The 19,871-nt window shown below is 43.9% G+C and overlaps 1 protein-coding gene across 5 annotated transcripts in view; it reads right to left on the reverse strand.

Moving 5' to 3' along the window:
• Positions 1-157: 157 nt before the first annotated feature.
• ULK2 (unc-51 like autophagy activating kinase 2) overlaps positions 158-19,871 on the reverse strand; it is a 56,351-nt gene continuing 36,637 nt past the window's right edge. For 3 of the 5 annotated variants that reach the window (XM_065911217.1, XM_065911213.1, XM_065911218.1), the window contains 13 exons: positions 18,436-18,573; positions 17,443-17,588; positions 15,697-15,777; positions 13,875-14,161; positions 12,833-13,020; positions 12,326-12,429; positions 9,773-9,922; positions 8,701-8,909; positions 6,745-6,923; positions 6,252-6,370; positions 5,777-5,934; positions 2,927-3,062; positions 158-2,353 (listed from right to left, as the gene is read on the reverse strand). In XM_065911217.1, the coding sequence (XP_065767289.1) occupies positions 2,295-2,353; positions 2,927-3,062; positions 5,777-5,934; positions 6,252-6,370; positions 6,745-6,923; positions 8,701-8,909; positions 9,773-9,922; positions 12,326-12,429; positions 12,833-13,020; positions 13,875-14,161; positions 15,697-15,777; positions 17,443-17,588; positions 18,436-18,573 (1,954 nt within the window). In that variant the 3' untranslated portion in view covers positions 158-2,294. The remainder of the gene's footprint in view (positions 2,354-2,926; positions 3,063-5,776; positions 5,935-6,251; positions 6,371-6,744; positions 6,924-8,700; positions 8,910-9,772; positions 9,923-12,325; positions 12,430-12,832; positions 13,021-13,874; positions 14,162-15,696; positions 15,778-17,442; positions 17,589-18,435; positions 18,574-19,871) is intronic. The other 2 variants (XM_065911214.1, XM_065911215.1) reach the window with 2 other exon arrangements.

Raw genomic sequence — 19,871 nt, forward strand, 5'->3', positions numbered from 1 at the left:
TCCTTAAAACAGGAACAGCCAGCTAGCACATTCGCAGATGACTCCTCTACCTGCATTTGTACGGTCCATAACTTTCCAGATGTCAATCCATGAATGTATGGACCGGTCCATTTCCATTTCATGAAACAGATGATAGAAAAATCAAAAGATACACATGGAAACATAAAGCATTTGTTTATTATTGCTATAATCAAGGCAAAATCTCTTAAAACATTTGGCCTTGATAATGGAAATATAATCAGAATCATTATTCCTGCATTTACAGTTTGTTTTCTGCTGTTCAGACTGCAGGGTTTCACACATACACCACATACCACCTGACCTTTCTTGCACAAGAAGAAGAATGCACTTGGAGACCACTCCCTAGGTACTGACGGCAGACCAAGCCATTTCCTCACTGTGAACTCATTCCATCCTGTGTTTAAAACAAACGGGAAAGGGGAGGAGGGGCCAGAATGCACCCACCCCCTTTGGAGGATCAACTGAGATGACCCAGGTGCTAACGGAGAGAACATACAAGAAACTCCCTTTACTCTCAAAACAGTGGTACAAACTAGACCATCACCGGTAATGGTGCTTGTCACCCTGCCGGGGGAGAGGGGAGCCCCAGCACAGCCCTGCTCCCATAGCCTGCAGGACTGTCACCACAGCCTGAAGTCCTGGGGCAATGTGCGTTAACCACCCAGCCTCCAAACTCACTGAGGAAGGAGCTGGTCTGACAAGCCACGTCACAGGGACCCAGCCTTGTCCTAGAAACACCTGGTCAGTTTTATTTATCTTAGTATACATCTGTACAGGCAATAATAAAAAGGCTACTACACAATTCAGTGAGTTTTATCTAGTTTCATGGGTAATGCATGCAGTTACAAATGAGAGGTAGAAACACTGTATTAAAGACCTAAAAATACAAACATCATATAAATAAATGTTCAAATTAACTGCTGGGATTTTATACAGATAAATAAGGTAAAAATTACATTACTTCGTCAAAGAAAAGGAAAACCTTTTTGTTTTCATCAGTACACTAAATTAGATTAATGCCAAAGAGCTTCTGTGCAATTTGTCCAAGTTCAGATGACATCATCTAAAAGATTAAAACTGGAGAATGGTTTGTTCAAGTATCCAAGCACGTAAGTCAAAGAAACCAAATCATCGACCACGTGGGCACTGTTTCTGGAGGGACGTTAAGGGCCCACATTCTCCACGACTAGCTCTCTGGTGGACTGCCAGGATTAGCAGGAAAATGCACGCGGGCTGGAGAGAGCCGCCCCTTATCCTAAGAGAAAACAAACCTCATTTTTCACTGACTTCATGTAAAACTCCACATCACTAAAAAGCCTAGAGGTCACCAACTCTGTTTTGGCCCTACCGCAATTCTTGAGTGTACCTCTGGCCTGCCACTTGTTCTAATGCTGCCCGAATAAACCTAGCGGTCACAGGCATGAATGCACATTATGCATGCACAGTAAAAAATGCAAACTAAAGCAGACAACCAGCAACTTAAAAACATCAGTGAGAGAAAACCTGTAGGCGTAGATGAATAGATTAAGAAAATGCAGAGGCTCATAAAACACAAGTCTTTACCACTGAAAAGTCCACAAGAGATTACATGTGAATTCTGGAAAGGGTACGCATATATAATCAAGTAAAATACTTTAAACAAGTCCATTGTGCCTCAGTTAGTTTTAAATTGCAAAATCCAATACAGTTGTTTTAATAAATTAGTGCAATATGAAAGATTTTGGAAGATTATTAATATATGTCCACGTTAGCTCAAATTGAAGATTTCACAATATCTTCCAAGAGTCATCTTTCACTCCTTCTTATTTCTTCCTGAGCTGTTTATGGGTGCGTGCTCAGACTCAAACTCACCCCGAGAACTGAACTGCCCGGAGGAGATGAGGCTTTTTATTTCCACTCCTCGGCGAACACAAGGAGTCCCACACTGTGCTCTGGTGGCTAGTACAAAGAGCCACTCATCACTTAATGCTAACTCTCCTTAACAGTAACGTATTGGTGACTCTAGTTCTAAGGTACGTTTATTTACCAAAATCAAACCGAAAGCCCAGTGGAACACTTTTGCATCTGCTTCTATAAAGAGAAAGGGAAGGGGTGACTTCTCTGGTAAGGCAGACCTCCTACAATATGTAGTTCTGGGATTGGTTTTCCTTTGTGAAACCACTGCGTGCTCTTTGGTAGTCACCATGTAAGAGTGGACACACAGGACACAAGCTGTGCTCCCAATGGCATCACATGACACCCACCGCTGGTCCTGGGGGCAGGCCTGCTGCTGCTCACAAGGCTGAGGTGCTATAGCAGAGTGCTGACAATCTTCTTTCAATACTAGATTTATCTAGAAATAAAACAAATCCATGAAAATACCATTAATATTTCAAAACCGAGCAAAGAATCACCACTGAGAAAAATCTCTCTCTCCATCTCCGCCCTCACTTCTGTCCTATCTTTGCCCCAAAGTCAACAGTTCTAGTGCTTTTTCTTCTTTCTGCCTGTTAATTGTCTAGCTTAGTGCTGCGCGGTGTAAAAGCTAGATTAGCAAGTTAAACGAAGAACATGTAGATTTTAACAGCTAGTTTGCTCACAACTGCAAATAAGTATAGAACTGCCAGCCCCTGGCTGCTCTTCAGAATGTGGATGACCACACCTCCTCCAAGAGGCCCACCACCTCATCTGCTCTTCACAAGCCTCGTATCTACTTCTCACAACAGCTCTGCAAGGCAGGCCTTGTCCCTCATCTCACAGAAGAAGAAACTGAGGCCATGGACGGGGGATGTGACTAGCCCAAGGTTGGGAAACCAAGATGCAACACCCTTGGGCAGGTCACTGCACACCCCAGGGTCTTCCTGCTGTTCCAGGAGAAGACAAGGAGATGCAATCAGCAAACACACTGCTTTCCAAGTCAACTCACATCTGTGGATGTTTTCAATGTCTGCCGGGTCCTGAAGAATCTTAGTTAAGCCCTCCAGAAGAAGGGCTGCTTTATGATAGCGATAAACAATATCTTCAGTCTGCTGAAACATTTCATCCAAGGCTGCGGCTTGAACCTGGAACCAGTGAACAAAGACAAGAAGGTTCTCAGTTTTTCCAAGAAAATATGAATCCATGTGCACAATGCAGCTTAAAATGGAGTCTCTCTAAAATTAATACATTTTGACAAAATGATGTAACTTACTGGGTGAATGATATAAAGGAAAAGCTTCTTGACAAAAGAGTTACTAACTCTGCATTCAAACATAACCTTCTTGAACTCAGAGACTCAAAACTCCTAAGGTTTAACACTTCTAAACTGACTCATCTCTGACTTCAATAAAAAGTTTACTTTAAATATATACTTCCATACTAGTAACCTGGCATTTCATTAAAGCAGATTTTGTTACAATGAAATAATTAAATGATGTTAAAAGCCATTTATCAGCTGCTTCTTTCAGTTAAAGGACTTCCTGGTGTGTGGGATTTATTCACTCAGAGACATTTATTGGGCACCTCTTGAATTTACGGGGCAGTGGGCATACGATGAAGGTGAGCTCACAGTCCAGCTAAGGTGTGGGCTGTGCTCCAACAGCCACACGGTATCACAGGAGGAAGCCCTGGATGGTACCCAGTGGACTACGCTCAAGGAGCACCTAACCAGACTATCAGGGAGGGGAAGGTGAGGAAAGCCTCCAGGAAGTTACACTGAGGCCGAGTCAAGAGAAGCAGGCGTGAGCTGGGCAGTGGGAGAGGGGGGCAGGGCCTCCCCAGTGTCATTCACAGGGTTATGAGCATTTTGCTTTCCCAACAGCATCCTAATTTTCTTTTTAATCATTCATCTCTGAGTCTGAGGGATCCAGTGTGCTAATTTATCTGTCAGTATGCTGTCTCTTTCAAAAAGTAAAGCCACTTACAATAAGATAAATAAAAATGGATATGGAAAATCAAAGTCCTGAAACGGAGGGAGAAAGAACGAACTACGTGTAAGGTGAGTGCCCCCACGCTGCTCAGTAGCCAGGGCCCAGGAGAGATTTGTTGGAGGCATGTGGCCCTGTCATCAGCAGAGACAGCAGCACTGTCACTCCTCACGACAGGACATCAGTCCTGGCACAAATTTTAAGAGAGAATCTGTCCTACGAAGTCTTAATCTGGTACAAAACAATACAGTGTATAATATTATTCATGTCCAGTTTGTAGTAATATAATGTATATTATTATCTTCAATAGCTTATATTCCAAAATTATTTTCATATGACTTTTTATTATGATGGCTTTCAAAAAAATGCCAAGGGGGTAATATAACAGTGCAATTTCAGAGTTCAGGCAAATCTGGGGCCAAGAAGGAAGGTCAATTGTGTTAGTATGGTAAAAATCATAAGGTTGGTCAATAATTAAATTCTTCCCCACTGAATTACTTCTTTAACAGCCCCTAATTTCATGCTTACCTCAGGCAATTTTCCTCTTAAGATACAGAAAACAAATTATTTCTACGAATATAACCAGATATTTGGCAAAGTAAGTTAAACTTCTTGTCTATACTGAGGTCAGTCGTGGAATCTGAGCACATGAATTTTTGCAGATAGGGTAAAAGAGCAGAATTTTTTTCTAACATTTTAAGCCAAATTTCTTAAACAATGGGAAATGAAGAAACAGATCCAGCAAAAGCTTTTAGATACAAACTATCAAAAGACTAGATCATGCCTAACATTAGCAATTCTTAAGCGGTATGGTAAACTTTTATTAACACCAAATGTGGTAACCAACACAGCTTATGTTTGCTGCATGTTGCTGCTACTGCTAAGTCACGTCAGTCGTATCCAATTCTGTGTGACCCCATAGATGGCAGCCCACCAGGCTCCCGTCCCTGGGATTCTCCAGGCAAGAGTACTAGAGTGGGCTGACATTTCCTACTCCAGTGCATGAAAGTGAAAAGTGAAAGTGAAGTCGCTCAGTCATGTCTGACTCTTTGCGACCCCATGGACTGTAGCCTACCAGGCTCCTCCGTCCATGGGATTTTCCAGGCAACAGTACTGGAGTGGGGTGCCATTGCCTTCTCCTTGCTGCATGTTAATTCAGTCCAAATACTCCTTCAGGAAGAGGTACCATGACACCTGGTACATGGGAGTGGTGGGGCTTTAACTCTGTTTAAAAGGATGATGTCAAGCAGGTATGCAATTCAAAAGACACTCTTAGAATGGATAAGGAAGCTGTGGTACATATACACTATGGAATATTACTCAGCCATTAAAAAGAATTCATTTGAATCAGTTCTAATGAGATGGATGAAACTGGAGTTCATTATACAGAGTGAAGTAAGCCAGAAAGATAAAGACCAATACAGTACACTAACGCATATATATATGGAATTTAAAAAGATGGTAATGATAACCCTATATGCAAAACAGAAAAAGAGAGACAGATGTACAGAACAGACTTCTAGACTCTGTCAGAGAAGGCAAGGGTGGGATGTTCAGAGAGAACAGCATTGAAACAAGTATACTATCAAGGGTGAAACAGATCACCAGCCCAGGTTGGATGCATGAGACAAGTGCTCAGGGCTGGTGCACTGGGAAGACCCAGAGGAATGGGATGGAGAGGGAGGTGGGAGGGGGGATCGGGATGGGGAACACTTGTAAATCCATGGCTGATTCATGTCAATGTATGGCAAAAACCACTACAATATTGTAAAGTAATTAACCTCCAACTAATAAAAATAAATGGAAAAAAAAAAGATGCTCTTAAACACCACAACTATTACTGTACAATATTACACTTAAAAAAGGGTTACCATTTCTACAGCACAGTTATAGATGAGTTTCTCTGCAGTTACGCTGTTGATTTCATCAATAAATCTCTGTTTGTCAGAGAAGAAGCGATTCAGCTTTTCTGTCAATTTCTTGCACATGCTAATGCAGAATTTATATCGTTCATTCAGATTTTTGACAACTGGAAAAAAAATAAGAATTCAGTTTTCTTTCATAAATAGAGTCATGGTGACATGCAGCTTCCCTGCTAACTTAAGGAAAGCGACAAAAAATGATCACTGAGAAAAGTGCCTGGAAATCATTCTTTCCTATGTCCTCTCAGTTAAGAGAGGATTGACAACAAAGCACCTGATTGCTCTATATTAAAAACAGAGAAGCCAGCATCTTTTCCCATTGAAGAATACTTAATAACACAGTGACCCCTCATCAAAAACCCCTTTCTCAGTGCAAGGAGAGAGGACTGCTGGGCCCCCAGGAGCTCATCATGCCCCAGCCTACCTTGCTTCACACCCGAGGACGGGCTCAGCTTCCCGGATTTGATCTGCTCTTTGGCAAGATGCAGAGAGGCTGCTAGGAGTTGTGCAGCTTTCATGTGCAACACGAGCTGCTCTACTCGCCTGGCCCAGAGACAGCAAGCACAGTGTTAGCCTATGAACCAACAGGCCAGGCCCCATCTCAACCCGCCTTGACACTCTTAGTGCACAAAGGACTCCTGAAAGGAGAAGGGTCGGTGTGGAAAAAAGTGTACTTTTAACATTAGGGGCACACTCAGATAAGAGTACCATTTCTTTATAATCAAGTATCTTTAAAATCAAGGCTGCAGAACCTCCAGTCTTGGCTCACAGAGCGAAATTGAGCACTGAAATAACTCAGAGACTCCTTGACATTTTTGCTAACCGGACGTGACCTGCAGTAGGTGGCGAGACCTCCAGCGTGGACACCAGTATATGGAGGGCAGGAAGGGAGGAGATGGACAGCAGGGGGCACCTACCCCCAGTCCTTGCTCAGCTGGCTGATCTGGTCTACCACCGCACTCTCCTGGATCTGGTACATGGAGACGGCTGATGCGCAGAGCTCCGGGCTCCCCCCGCGCACAGCTGTCAGGTCCAGCACACACTCCGTGAACAGCAGCATTGAGTTCAGGTGGCGTAAGGTGTCTGCATGTTCTTGCTAAGGCAAAGCCAACTTGTCTTAGAAACTTGAAGGTTAAGGAGGTGCATACTCATTTTTGTATACCAACCATGGCCACTGCTAATATTTTTCTATATGTATCAATATCAGAATGATCAAAGGAGGCTGAAATTTCTAAATTCCAGAAAACTAGTGAGAAGATAAACACAAATGAAATCAAAGGTGTATCATGTGTTTTTGTGGCATGTATGAGAGCAACCACAACATTCAGCCTCAAAGATATGAGGCCACTGTGCTTTCACAGGAAAAAATGAAACACAGAACTAAATCAATGTACATGAGACAGAAACATGACCAAACAGATACTGAGATATAAGAACTTCAGCATATTCTGGACTTGAGACTACACTTCTCAATAGTTTCATGAATTCTACTGGCTTAAAATTTCAGAGATACTTTATTTAAATTTCTGGTGGTTCCTCAGTTAACAGTGGTTCCTAATAATAAAGCTTTTAAATTTCATGATCTTTTCAGTTAGTTAGAGTGAAGTACAGACAGACATAATAGCAATGCATTAGAAATTGGTATTCTAAAATTAATGCTGTTTTGAGATTTGTTTTTAGCTAGCAATGTATTTTGAAATCTCAAATAAGACTAAGTTTCTCACTCTACTTCCATGGTTAAAAGGGATGAAAACCAGCGTCCTTGAGACAGGAGAATAAACGAACCAACTTTTGAGAGTCTCCCTGCTCTGCAACAGCAGATTGGACTGTATGTTCCAACACTTACTAGAACATAATTTACATTATACATATTTTCAAAATTACAGTTTATTACACAGAATCACTACTAAAATTTTGCATGTAATATTTTATAACTTTTATGTGAGATACTTAATCCTCCTCCACACACAACAGAAATCCTAGGGATCCAGCACAGACACTTAGTGCCTTCGATGGTCTGGAGAAAGGGTCACTTTAATTTGAAGTGCAGAGTGATCTGCACTGACTAAGGTCAGATACAGTCCACGGGAAGACGGCCTAGAGTCGACGCTGAGGAGTTAGCTGCACAGGCTTTGGAATCGTAACATTAACCTCTGTTCTGGATGTGTGCTCAGTACGCTGCACATTATGATGTGTTTTTCCCTGGAGAACCCACTCCATGGAGGGACGTGACTATCCAATCTGCTGGGAAGCTGTATTTCTCAGCGTTACTGACACAGTTGGCATTATAATTTACTTTTTCAAAACTTAAATTTAAGCGTATCATTTTTATCTTGTAAGGTAAGGTAAACTTTGAGAATAAAAAGTTATGGCTTTAGGGAAAAGATTGTGTTTTAAAGTTCTATAAGTAAAAGGTATCCCTCATAGCTCACTCAGTAAAGAATCTGCCTGCAAGGCAGGAGACCCAGGTTCGATCCCTGGGTTGGGAAGATCTCCTGGAGAAGGGAATGGCAACCCACTCCAGTATTCTGGCCTGGAGAATCCCATGGACAGAGGCGCCCAGCGGGCTACAGTCCATGGGTTTGCAAGAGTCAGACACAACTTAGCGACTAAATCATCACCACCATAAGTAGTAAATTAACTTCAGATAAAAGAATTAAGAATACAAAATCTGTATGTGTCACTTCCTGTGAACCAAAGCTCGTTGTGAATGAGTGTCACTGTCAACATAATTCTAAAAACACACCACCAAGGTTTCAGATAGAAAAGGTCATGGGGAGAACCACTGGGACTTGCTTTCGGATTCTGCCCTCTCATCATCAATTCTCTCCTCACTGTAGCCTTAAAGGACACATCGTAGGGTCTCTTCCCACCTCCATCAGTGTTTCCTCTGGCAGTTCGGGGGCTTCAAAGGTGATGAGACCCTCCAGGCTGGGGGGTGAAGCACCACAAGGCACATGTCTCAGGCTGGGGGCCGCTTCTGCTCCCAGAGGGGGAGACCCCGAGCACAGCCCAGGCGGGGAACTCCCACACACACGGCCGCCGATGGAGCACAGAGAGCCCCCGGAGCCGCTAGAGCCCCCTGTGGAGAGAGGACATGGACAGCACTCGGTGATTAGCACCCAGTGATCACCAGGCAGGATGGCAAACAGTAAAAGAAACCCTCCTCCCACCCCAGCCCAAGAACAGGCTCTATCTTCCCACGTTCACCTTCATTCCTCAGCTGTAGGCATCCTTCACAGACTCATCACAGCTGCTTTTAAATTGTTTTAGACAAACTCTAGCATACGCCTTTCTCCCCTGCTATGCCGCAGTCCTCAGGTGAGAAAACTCAGCCATAGGTGGTACATCACTAAAACTCTATCCAAGTGCTGGTCTGGAGGCACTTACACCAGTTCTGATTTCTAATACCACGAACAACATTGTGATGAGATCTTGCCTTCTTGTGAGTTATTTATGTGTGATAAATATTTTATAAGGCCATTTTGTTGTGAGTGGTCTTATAAACAGAATGCAGTTACCACAGGTCAAATATTACTATACACACTTCTACAGCTCTAAGAATCATCATGCTGTTTTCTAAAGCAGCCAAAAGTGAGCACACAGTTCCCATTAAGCCTCCACAGCACTGGGTTATACTATTTAAATGTTGGCTTAGTTAATAGGCATAAACTGTTATTTTCTTTCTCTCCTTTCTTCAGCCGCCCTGCGTGGTATGAGGGACCTTAGGTCCCTGACCAGGGATGGAACCGGTGCTCTCTGGAGTGGAAGGTAGAGTTTGAACCACTGGGCCACCAGGGAAGTCCCCTCATTTACTTTTTATAACCCTTTAAGGTAAAGAAGATTGTTATCTCCATGTCACTGGAAATTATATCACACCATGAAGGCATTTTCAGAACTTGCACCCCAAACAAGAGCCCAAGGCAGAACTAAGTCAATCCTCACCTGAGGTGGTTCTTATCCGAAGGCCCGTGTGGGCACATGTGGTGGCTGCGGCCCTGTGTGGGGGAGACCCCACTGTGAACATCACAGCCCTGGGACTTGCTGCTGCTCCTATAGGAGGGGCCAGGGCAACACCACAGGCTCCTGCAGGGGCTGAAAGAAGTTCACCACGCGTGCTATATTCCAGAGGGCAGGGTTACAGAGAGACTTCACTGTTACATTAGATTTTTGGTTTTTTACAATAAGCACTTATTACTCTTCAAAACAGAGAATTCAATTTAGAGCTCCATGAAAAATATTTTACAGTAATCTCTTCACAGCTGTGAAATCTTCCTTTCACCAAAGCCTAGAAGTCAGTTTTCTGTGCACTTCTAAAATATGTGAACTGCAGTCACAGTTGAGAATAATTTGAAAATGTGGAAACTAAGAACTGGAAATAAAAATGTAAGGACAAAAACATGATTAAATAATGGGCAGAGGATCTGAGAAGTTACTTTACAAAAAAATATGATCAATAGGTACATGAAAAGATGTTCAACATCACTAATCATCAGCGAAATGCAAGTAAAAACCACAGTGAGACACCACCTCATACCTGTCAGGACGGTCATCTTCAAAAAACCACAAATAACAAATGTTGAGGATGTGGAGAAACTTAAGAGCTAAGCTGTCTTATAGCTTATAGTTTCTTAGAAGAAAATGCAGAGGTAGGCATGAGATAGGAGTATCTAGGGAGACTTCAAGAAAAGGAAGACAAAAGCAAAGACACAAGAGAAAAGTTTACCCTGCTACCTACAGCTACAGCAAACCCTACACACAGCCTCACTCGTGGCAAAAAAAATAAAAAAAGACCTCACTATTTGACTTGATTCTTTATATCTAGTATATCATGTCTGGCTTTCAACAAAAAATTAAAAGGCAAGCTCATCAACAGATAGGATGTGGCAGAGAAGAGAAATGAGTAATGTATCTGATGAGCTCATCAATGGACAGGACATGGTGGAGAAGAGAATCAGCTAGCCTGAAGGTACGTCAGTAGGAACTTCCAAAACTGGAAAGCAAAGAGAAAGAAGAACCAAAACAAAACCCCGAGAATGTCCAAGAACTGTGGGACAACCACAAAGGGAATATACACGCAATGGGAATATCAGAAGGAGAAAGAAAGAAACGAAAGAAATACCTGACGTATCAATAGTAAAGACCCAAGTAATTTCCCAAACAAATGCAGAATCAAACCACAGGTCCAGGAAACCTCAAGAACACCAAGTGGTTAGAAGTAAAAAAAAAAAAATCTATACCTAGGCACTTCATATTCAAACAGCAGAGAATCAAAGAAAAATTCCTGAAAGAAGCCAAACTGTGTGTGTGTTGGGCAGGGGGTGGTGGCGGCAGGGAGAGAACATCTCATCTATTATATCAGAGGAACAAGGTTGAGACTTACATCAGACTTCTCTTTAGAAACCACGCCAGATGAAAGTGGAGTGAAAAGTGAAGTCCTGTTGTACAGAAACCACAAACCATACTCAAGATATTTACTGGTCTAGACATTCCCTGCTTTGGAGTTTCATGGGAGAGCCAATAAAAGAATTACAGAGAAAACAAGAACAAAGGTTACAACAGTGATTCTCAAATTTAAGTGTGCATAATAACATGGGGAGTTTGTTGGAGACACAGATTCCTAAAATCCATTTCCAGAAAGCTCAATTGAACAAGTCTGGTTTAGGGCATGGAACCAGCTCTTTGATTTCATTTTTTTGACAAGCAGTCCAAAGTAATCTTGGTGTGGGTCCATGGACATAAAGGTCTCTGGGACAACTGAAAGAGCCAGGGATCTCAGTGACCCATGGCTCTCTATAGGATAGGCCTGCTACATAAGAAATGCTGAAGAACACATATGTGTTTAAGGTAACTTTGGCCAGTATTATCCTACTGATAAAAAACAATCTTGGTCAGAACTCCTTCTAACTCATCGGCTGCTTATCATCCAGACACTGCACAAGTCACTGTCTTGGCAGGCTCCTAAGAAATCAGATGAGATGACAGAGGCTGGATGAAGAGATGTGGGTCAGCAGGTTCATGAACAGTCAAGAGGAGTAGACAGGCAGAATGTTACCCCCACATACAAGCCAGAGATGCTCACATCCTGACCCTCGGAACCTGTAAATACCTACATTACATGGCAAAGAGGAATTAAAGTTGCAGATGGAACTAGAGTTGCTAATCAGCTGGCCTTAAAGAGATTATCCAGTGGGTCCAATGCAATCACAAGGGGCCTTCAAATGGATAACAAGCAGGCAGAAGGTCTGAGTCTAGACTGGCCATGGCTGACTTTCCAGATGGAAGGGGCCATGAGCCAAGGGGAACAGGTGATCCCTAGAAGCTGGAAAGGCAAGGAATGCAGTCTCCCCAGAGATTCTGAACACAGCCCTGCCCACACCCTAACTTCAGCCCAGTGAGACCTTGAGAACCGTAAACTAATATACTTGTGGTAATCTGTCACAGCAGCAAGAGGAAACTAACAAATTACATGCCTAAAGGAAACCAGATTTTTCTTACCTGTATCCATTGGTCGTTCTGTATTTAAACTGTCCGTGCTGCCCTGATGTCCACTGCAAGGTGTTTTTACTTGTTGATCTGATAATTTCCCAGTACTGATGGACCTAAAAAGAAAAATAATAGTGTAAATATATATTTTTAAAAAATCTGGACATATCAATAACAAGGGTGACTTAAGCCAAGCCATAAAAGGATTAATGGGAAGTCAAAGAACAAGGAGACAAAAATAGAGATCAAACAATTCAAGGCAGAGATTAACTTCATAACCAGAAAAACAGAAAGTATAAACAGACCCCTCAGGAAACTCAGGATGAGCTCTGATTCACACAGGTGCAGGAAGCATCTTGGTTTTCTGAGATGCTACGTTTACACAGTCACTAACTGTACACAATATCACTAACCACTGGCATTGAGCAGCTGCTGGTTTGGTCTGGTTGTTTTATGGTAGAAACAGAGGCACTGCTACAGTCTTGAAGTTTGAGGCTGGAAGGAAATGGCCTTGTTTACCTGCCAAACACTGCCTTGACCTGATGCTCGGACTTCTGCCTCTCCCCTCCTTGAACCAGGACACAGTGAGTGCATTTCCTTGGGTTGTTCCCGTCTTTCGGTTGCCCCTCGGAAGGCCCAAGGCGAGTAGCCAAGGCGAGAAGGTTGGAAGATGCTTGCGTTTTGGGAATTTTGAAAGGAGCCGTGGTCTAAAGAAAAACACATAAGCGAATTACTCCAACATATGGAGTAATTCCATTCAGAGTCACCAGGCTCGCGATGCAGAGGCTGGAGCAGAGACTCCAGACTGTGGCGAGCCTGGATTCAAATCTGGCTCCTCTACATCCAGTCTCTGTGACCCTGACAGTTCATTTATGCTAAGCCTACTTCCTTTCTCCATGGTAAACAGGATAACAAATGTAAAGCACGCAGCAAGTAGAGGACTCACACTTGGCCTGGCACACAGCAGGTCCTGATTAACTGGAGTTGTTCTCCCCCGAATGCTTTCCACAATTATCTGTTAGACTAGCTCATGACCTGGCTTTCTACTCCTAAGAACTCAGTTAAGCTACTGCTAAGCCGACTGAAGGGACCTTACATTGACACTAGCTCCCTGTACAAGTGCACGCCCTAGACAGCAGCCCAGAGAGTCAAGAGTGAGTAAGTTCCAGATCAGACTTCCCTGACAGGCCTGGTGACCTTCCTGTCTCCTGGGGCCCTCCCACTATGCACCCCTCAAGACAAGATTCTCATAGAACTTACCAGAACCCTGCTCTTTGGTTTGGAATGACCCATCCAGCCTTAGGCCAGAACCCCACAGCACTCTACCTGCAGACCTAATAGAGGCATATGCCCAGGTCCTGTCTTTGTCTGCGCTCTGACTCAACATCCCTATGTGGCTCCTGGGTGCTTCTCCCAAGATCTGGGAGTAATCAACTTCTCTATTTCAATTTCTCTTGTGGGCTGCTACTGGATTCAACTAACCATCCAGAACACAGTGCCCAGTTAAGAAATGTTCATTTAGCCAAGTCATAACACCCACATGAGGGCTGAGTACACACACCTTAGTAGGAGAGCCAATGATGGTTGGTAACGGAGTTCTGAAGAGCCAGTCCGAGCTCCGCGGGGAGGACCCGCTGTGCTTGGTGGGGGAGGTCCCGAGGCTGCCAGGCCGGCTGGGCTGGGGGGAGCAGCTGTAGCCTGCCCCGGCCTGGGATGGGCACACGGGGTCAGAGTGCTGTTTTCTGAGCTTCTGCTTGTTCTGGTAGATGTCGGTGAGGGTGGGAGCGCTCTGCAGTCGAGTGCCCAACAGGACAGGCTGTGGTGACTGGGCCTGCGGCACGGGAGAACCTGCCAAGGAGACAGAAGCAACGTTAACCCGAAGAGAACAAGCACAGAGAAGAAATGGGGAGTCAAGAAGACACCTCTCAAATGAGAATTCTAATGAATGTCTTGTTTTCCATGAGATATTCTAAAAATTGCTTACCTGGCAAGACACAATTTTTTGGCTCCTTTACAAAACAGTGACAAGGGCATTGCTGTTGGTGTCCCAGGAGACAGAAGTTAATGACTGTGGGTCTATCAGCTGTTTTTATCAACAGCAAGCACATAACTCAATTAATGCAATGCCTAATTACCAACAAAGAAAATTAAAGAGTAAATGGCTAAAGCTAATGAAGACAACACAAATCTACACTGAACAAGATGGTTTCTACTCTTCATGTGAAGACACACATGTGTATTATCAATGAAATTATTCTCTCTTCTCATGTAGCAACTAAAAGAAACTCAAGCTAACCTAGAAAAAAACTCCTTATTCAAGAAAAGAACGTTGGCAAGAAAATTATAAAAAGAATATATTTTTCCTGGATTGTTTTTTTGTCTAAAAACAACAAGCATATGGATATTTGTCAGTTTCATGAAATTCATCTGAAACCTAAAATATCCATCTTCTCTACAAAGAGAATACCAATCATTGACAGACTTCCTGACTCTCAGGGGGACACTGGGAGACAAGGTCTCGAAAAATGTTTGGCTATGATCTGGGAACTCTCCTCCAAACACTGCTGCTACTGACCTAACTTCCATAAGCCGAGAGCTCCAGTTACAGCTTCTTGCAAGTCAAACCACCACCAACAACATTAAAGACATATAAACCTTCTTGGTGGCTGATAACCATTATCTTCCCCAAAACAGACACCAGTAAATATAAGATCCTGCTGCTGACCACTCTTAGCTTAATCTCATCCTAAATCTAGTATTTTAGTTTTTAGACCCACATTCTGCCATACATGTGTGTATACATATACACATGTACCAATAAATAGTGACAAAACATTATGATCTGAAGAAAGTTATTTGAGTTCTATTATTAAGGGAACACAAAATCTGCAACACTAAACCAAGAAAAGAGTTCTTTTCTAAGTAACAGAGCATTCCTTTAACTGCCTAGTTCCTCAAATGCACATGTAAGATTTGACTTATCAGAGTGTGATTTACACATATCTTTTCAGACATATATATTTTACATAATAAAGCAAATAAAGATCCACATTTTTTTATATGATGCTAACTGGTAGCTCTTATTAAAACCAATATTAATCAAAGTAATGAGATTTCATTTTCTAGATTGATTTTCATTGTCTGTATGACAACCAGAATTTAGCCAAGTCATTAATTCCTAAGACTTGGTTTCATGAAAGAATCATATACCCAGGAGACAATCAATCAGCAATGATGCACTAGAAGACATTAGACCAAGACAGGAGAGCAAAAAAAAAATCTCATATAAATTCTATTGGTTTGCTAAGACTGGAAAAATCTAACTTGAATTCACTCAAAACGGGACTTAAACTATGAACACTGACTGTGCAGACATCGCCTACCTGATGAGTTCCTACTCCTGGATTCGTGGCCCTGAAGATGCCCGCAGCAGCACTGACGGAACTGCTCAGGAATGGTGCCCACTGAGAGAAGGGGAAAGGATGGAGAAATGGGTCAGAACTAGTAAAGGATGGAACAGGCAACAGGTGCACAGGCTGTATATTATAGCTGACAGAATTTAATTAGCAAAGATGTAGTTCAGCTTGTGCATGCTAAGTGGCGCGCATGCTGGGTGCTGGGCTCACTGAGAGTAGAGCCCCACTGGACCTGCCTGGAGAGCAGAGTCCTGGGAGAGAGCCGGGCACACCCTCGATACCACAGGGCATGCCTTCATGACAAAGAATGTGAAGAGCTGGTCCCAAGGGTCCAGCCCATGGAGCTGCCGGGTCCCAGCGGCTGGCCCTCTACCCGCCATGTTCCTGCCAAGGTCACTCCCGTGCTGCGCCAGCTGTGACTGCACGGGTCAGAGATCTGGATGGCATGGTGCCTGGGGATGCTCCTTCAGCCTGGGTGACATCTTCTCAGGACTCACTACCATCAGAACTCCTGCCCACTTGTCTCCTCCCTCCCCCACCCTTGGGGGTCAGGCTGATGGGTGCTCTGAAGGGCACCCGCCGCTCCTGCTTCCTCCCTGATCTCCAGCAGGGTCTTCCCATGCACTCTCTGGAATGTTCTCTGCATCTACCTCTTGGAAGCCAAACTAACGAGAGGGACAGCCGGGGAAGACTTCAGGGAGCTTCGGCAGATGAGAGACACGTGTCCACCAAAAAGAAGAGGCACTGACTAAGTGTGGCTGGGCCTTGCTCCTGGAACTGGGAGAGCCTAAAGGTTACAGAGGGGATGAGGAAGGACCATGGTCTTATTTGAAGAATGTTTTTCAGCTAAAAATACTTTCAAAACCATTGCAACAGGGCAAGTGGTGATGTAACATTTTGACAAAATGTCACTAGGGTTCTGTTCTGTGACTGGGGCCCCTGGGTACTGCCACAGTCTCTCGCTCTCCCTCCTGCTGAGGCGTCTCCTCATGCCCTCTCGGTTTCCTCCAGCAGCTGTGACGGGGGATGCCGGCCCTCATCTTGGAAGTATCTGTGTCTGTGTATGCTGGTCCTCCCTGTCCTGCTCCCCCCACATTTCTGCTGGGTGGCTGTCTCTCTCAGACTCTGCCATCTCAGCTGCTCTGGCCTCTCCAATGTGTGTTCTCAAGTTGGAGCCTTTTCTCTGTCTCTCAGTTTTCCTGAAAATGTGGTCTGGGGTCTTTCTGTTGGGTTGGGATTTGCTGTTCTATGGCCTCCCAGGGTGCCCTGGGAGTGGTTTCCGAGCTTGCCCTGGTGCTGTACGTGGTGACCAGGAGAGGCAGGAGGAGCTACCACCCCTGTCCCCTGCAGCAGAAGGGCCTCTGGTGGACACAGCCTGGCACAGTTACGTACACCACTGCCTTGTAACTCTCTTAAATCCTAGCACCAAAGCAGGGCAGGCATTATATATGCTTTAACCTAGGGTATCTGATTTTGTGTTTAGAGATGCTTTTTATCCATAAGACCCATGGATACTATCATATTTTCAACAGTGCTCCGAATGGATTTACAGACCCTCAAGAAGGAGTTGGAGCAGTGGAGGGTTGGAGGGAGGGACATGGCTCCCTATCAGCTGGGACTCAAGGCCACCAAGAGCTGGGTTCCTAAGGGATTGTCGTGTCACAGATGTCATCATGAAAAAGGAGGAAAACAACTGTCACGTATTCTTCTTACCCAGAGGGGAAGGTGAGTAAGGCCTGGAAGAGCCAATGGAGAGTCTTCGTCCTATGGCCGGAACCGCATCTGCCGGTGCTGGGGAGCAAGATCCCGGACGGAGGAAGCCCAGAGGGCTGGTGTTAGACCTTCGTACCGCTGCAGATCTGGGGAGAAATACAATTACTCCCTTGCTGGCAGCTTCCAGGATTTTATTTCTGTCTTTTTTCCTAAAGCTTCCAAACAGTATGCCGTGCAGTAGATTTTTTAAAGTATGGAGCATGTTGTATGGAACAGACATCAAGTGTGTGAAATTACAGAGTGAGGTCTCCCTCCCACCTTGGATCCCTCCACTTAATTTCCAACACTTCCTCAGTCTTACTCAAAAGGTTACTGCTATGTTCATTTCTAATGTATCCTTCCAGAGTTCCTTAATTCAAATATGAATGTATCATGCATGTGGGCATGCATGCTAAGTCATTTCAGTCACTTTTGCAACCCCATGGACTATAGCCCGTCAGACTCCTCTGTCCATGCGATTTTCCAGGCAAGAATACTGGAGTGGGTTGCCATGCCCTTCTCCAGGAGATCTTTCTGACCCAGAGATCAAACCCACATCTCTTGAGTCTCCTGCATTGGCTGCTGCTGCTGCTAAGTCACTTCAGTCGTGTCCGACTCTGTGCAACCCCACAGACATCAGCCCATCAGGCTCCTCTGTCCCTGGGATTCTCCAGGCAAGAAAACTGGAGTGGGTTGCCATTTCCTTCTCCCCCTGCATTGGCAGGTGGGTTCTTTACCACCAGCACCGTATCACACTATATGAATTACCCAGCCAAGTTTAAACATCATTTAAATGGATCCACTACAAAAACATTCATCATTATTCAATTTCGTACACCTCCAGCACACACCCATGTGAGAGAGTAGTCAGCTATGGAAAGTGACGAACCTTCAATAACAAAGGACTTTAAAAGACAGGTGGAGGAACTGGGAAAGGGGCGAGTGCCCACCTACCGTGGAGAGCCATGTAGATTTGTGCTGGAGCCAGCAGTGGAGGTGAGGTTCTGCTCTATGCGCTGGTAGTTCCTCACCTGCGTGGGGACGGGAATGGGGGCAGCTGCGCTGTGTGGGGACACGGAGGGCTGGCACTGCCTGCAGACACGAGTCATGAAAAAGGAAAGAAATCCAGTGAAACCAGTCTCCTTTCACTTGACCCACTGGTGACATTGAGAAAACTCTAGAAGAAGCCAAGTGATCACATCTGAATGCGAATAAGAAATGATCTTAAATATATATATATAGCTGAAAACATCACACCTGTCATTTCAAGAAGTCTCCTGGCTTGCACACACACACTGAGGAGGAAGACGTGCAGCCAGAAGGGGACACACACCCCTCTACAGCAACAGGAAGGGCCCACGGCCCGCACAGCGCCGCTTCAGCTGCTTACCTTCTGCGGCTCATTCTCATGTGATCAAGAGGAAAAATGCTTCTAGGAAACTATGCTGGGTAAAAGAACAGGAAATTCAAGAGCAGAGATGCCTGGAATGTTTACAAAAGTTATGAGTGCAGTAAGCATTCTCAGGAACTGGGACTTTGATGAAGACTAAAAACATACTGTGTGACTCCCAGCACACAACTCATGTGAGATCCACACTGTGCAGCACAGCTGGTTTCTTTCCTTGCTTTTCACAAATTCAGAAACGGCATGTCCTTAGATGACCTTCAATGCAATCTACAACATATCTTAAAACATCGGGGGTGACACTAGGCCTTAAGAAAGAATGAGTGATTTCATTCTTTTGCCTTTCCTTAATTCTGAAAAAGCCACAAAATCTCCCACTTTTGCCTAGTTACAATATTAGAGAGATAAAGAGATGATATATTTAGTTATTTAAATAAAAAATCAATGAAACTGATAAACCCCTGGTGATATTAACTAAGGATAAAAGAGAAAAGACTCAAAATCGTAAATGAAAGAAAGGTCATAACTAATGCCACCTAGAATACACAGATAAATCCTACAAATACACAACCTACCAAGACTGGATCACAAAGAAAGAAAACCTGAATAGATCTATTACTAGTAACGAGACTGAACCATTAACTGAAAACCTCCCAAAAGAGAAAAATCTAGGACCATATGGCTTCACTGATGGATTCTAGCAGTTAAAGACTTACCAAACAACACTCAAACTCCTCCAAAAATTGAAGAGGGGGGAACACTTCCAAACTCATCCCATGAGTTCAGGATTACCCTAGTACAAAAGCCAGACACAGACACTATAGGAAAAGAAAACTACAGAATATCCCTGATGAAATTTGAAGTGAAAATCCTCAACAAAATACTAGCAAACTAAATTCAAGATTATGTCAAAAGGATCAAACACTATGGTCAAACAGGATTTACAATATACCATAATTAACAGAACAAAGGACAAAAACCACAC

The sequence above is a fragment of the Muntiacus reevesi genome, chromosome 18, assembly GCF_963930625.1.
Source record: "Muntiacus reevesi chromosome 18, mMunRee1.1, whole genome shotgun sequence".
Taxonomy (NCBI): Eukaryota; Metazoa; Chordata; class Mammalia; order Artiodactyla; family Cervidae; genus Muntiacus; species Muntiacus reevesi.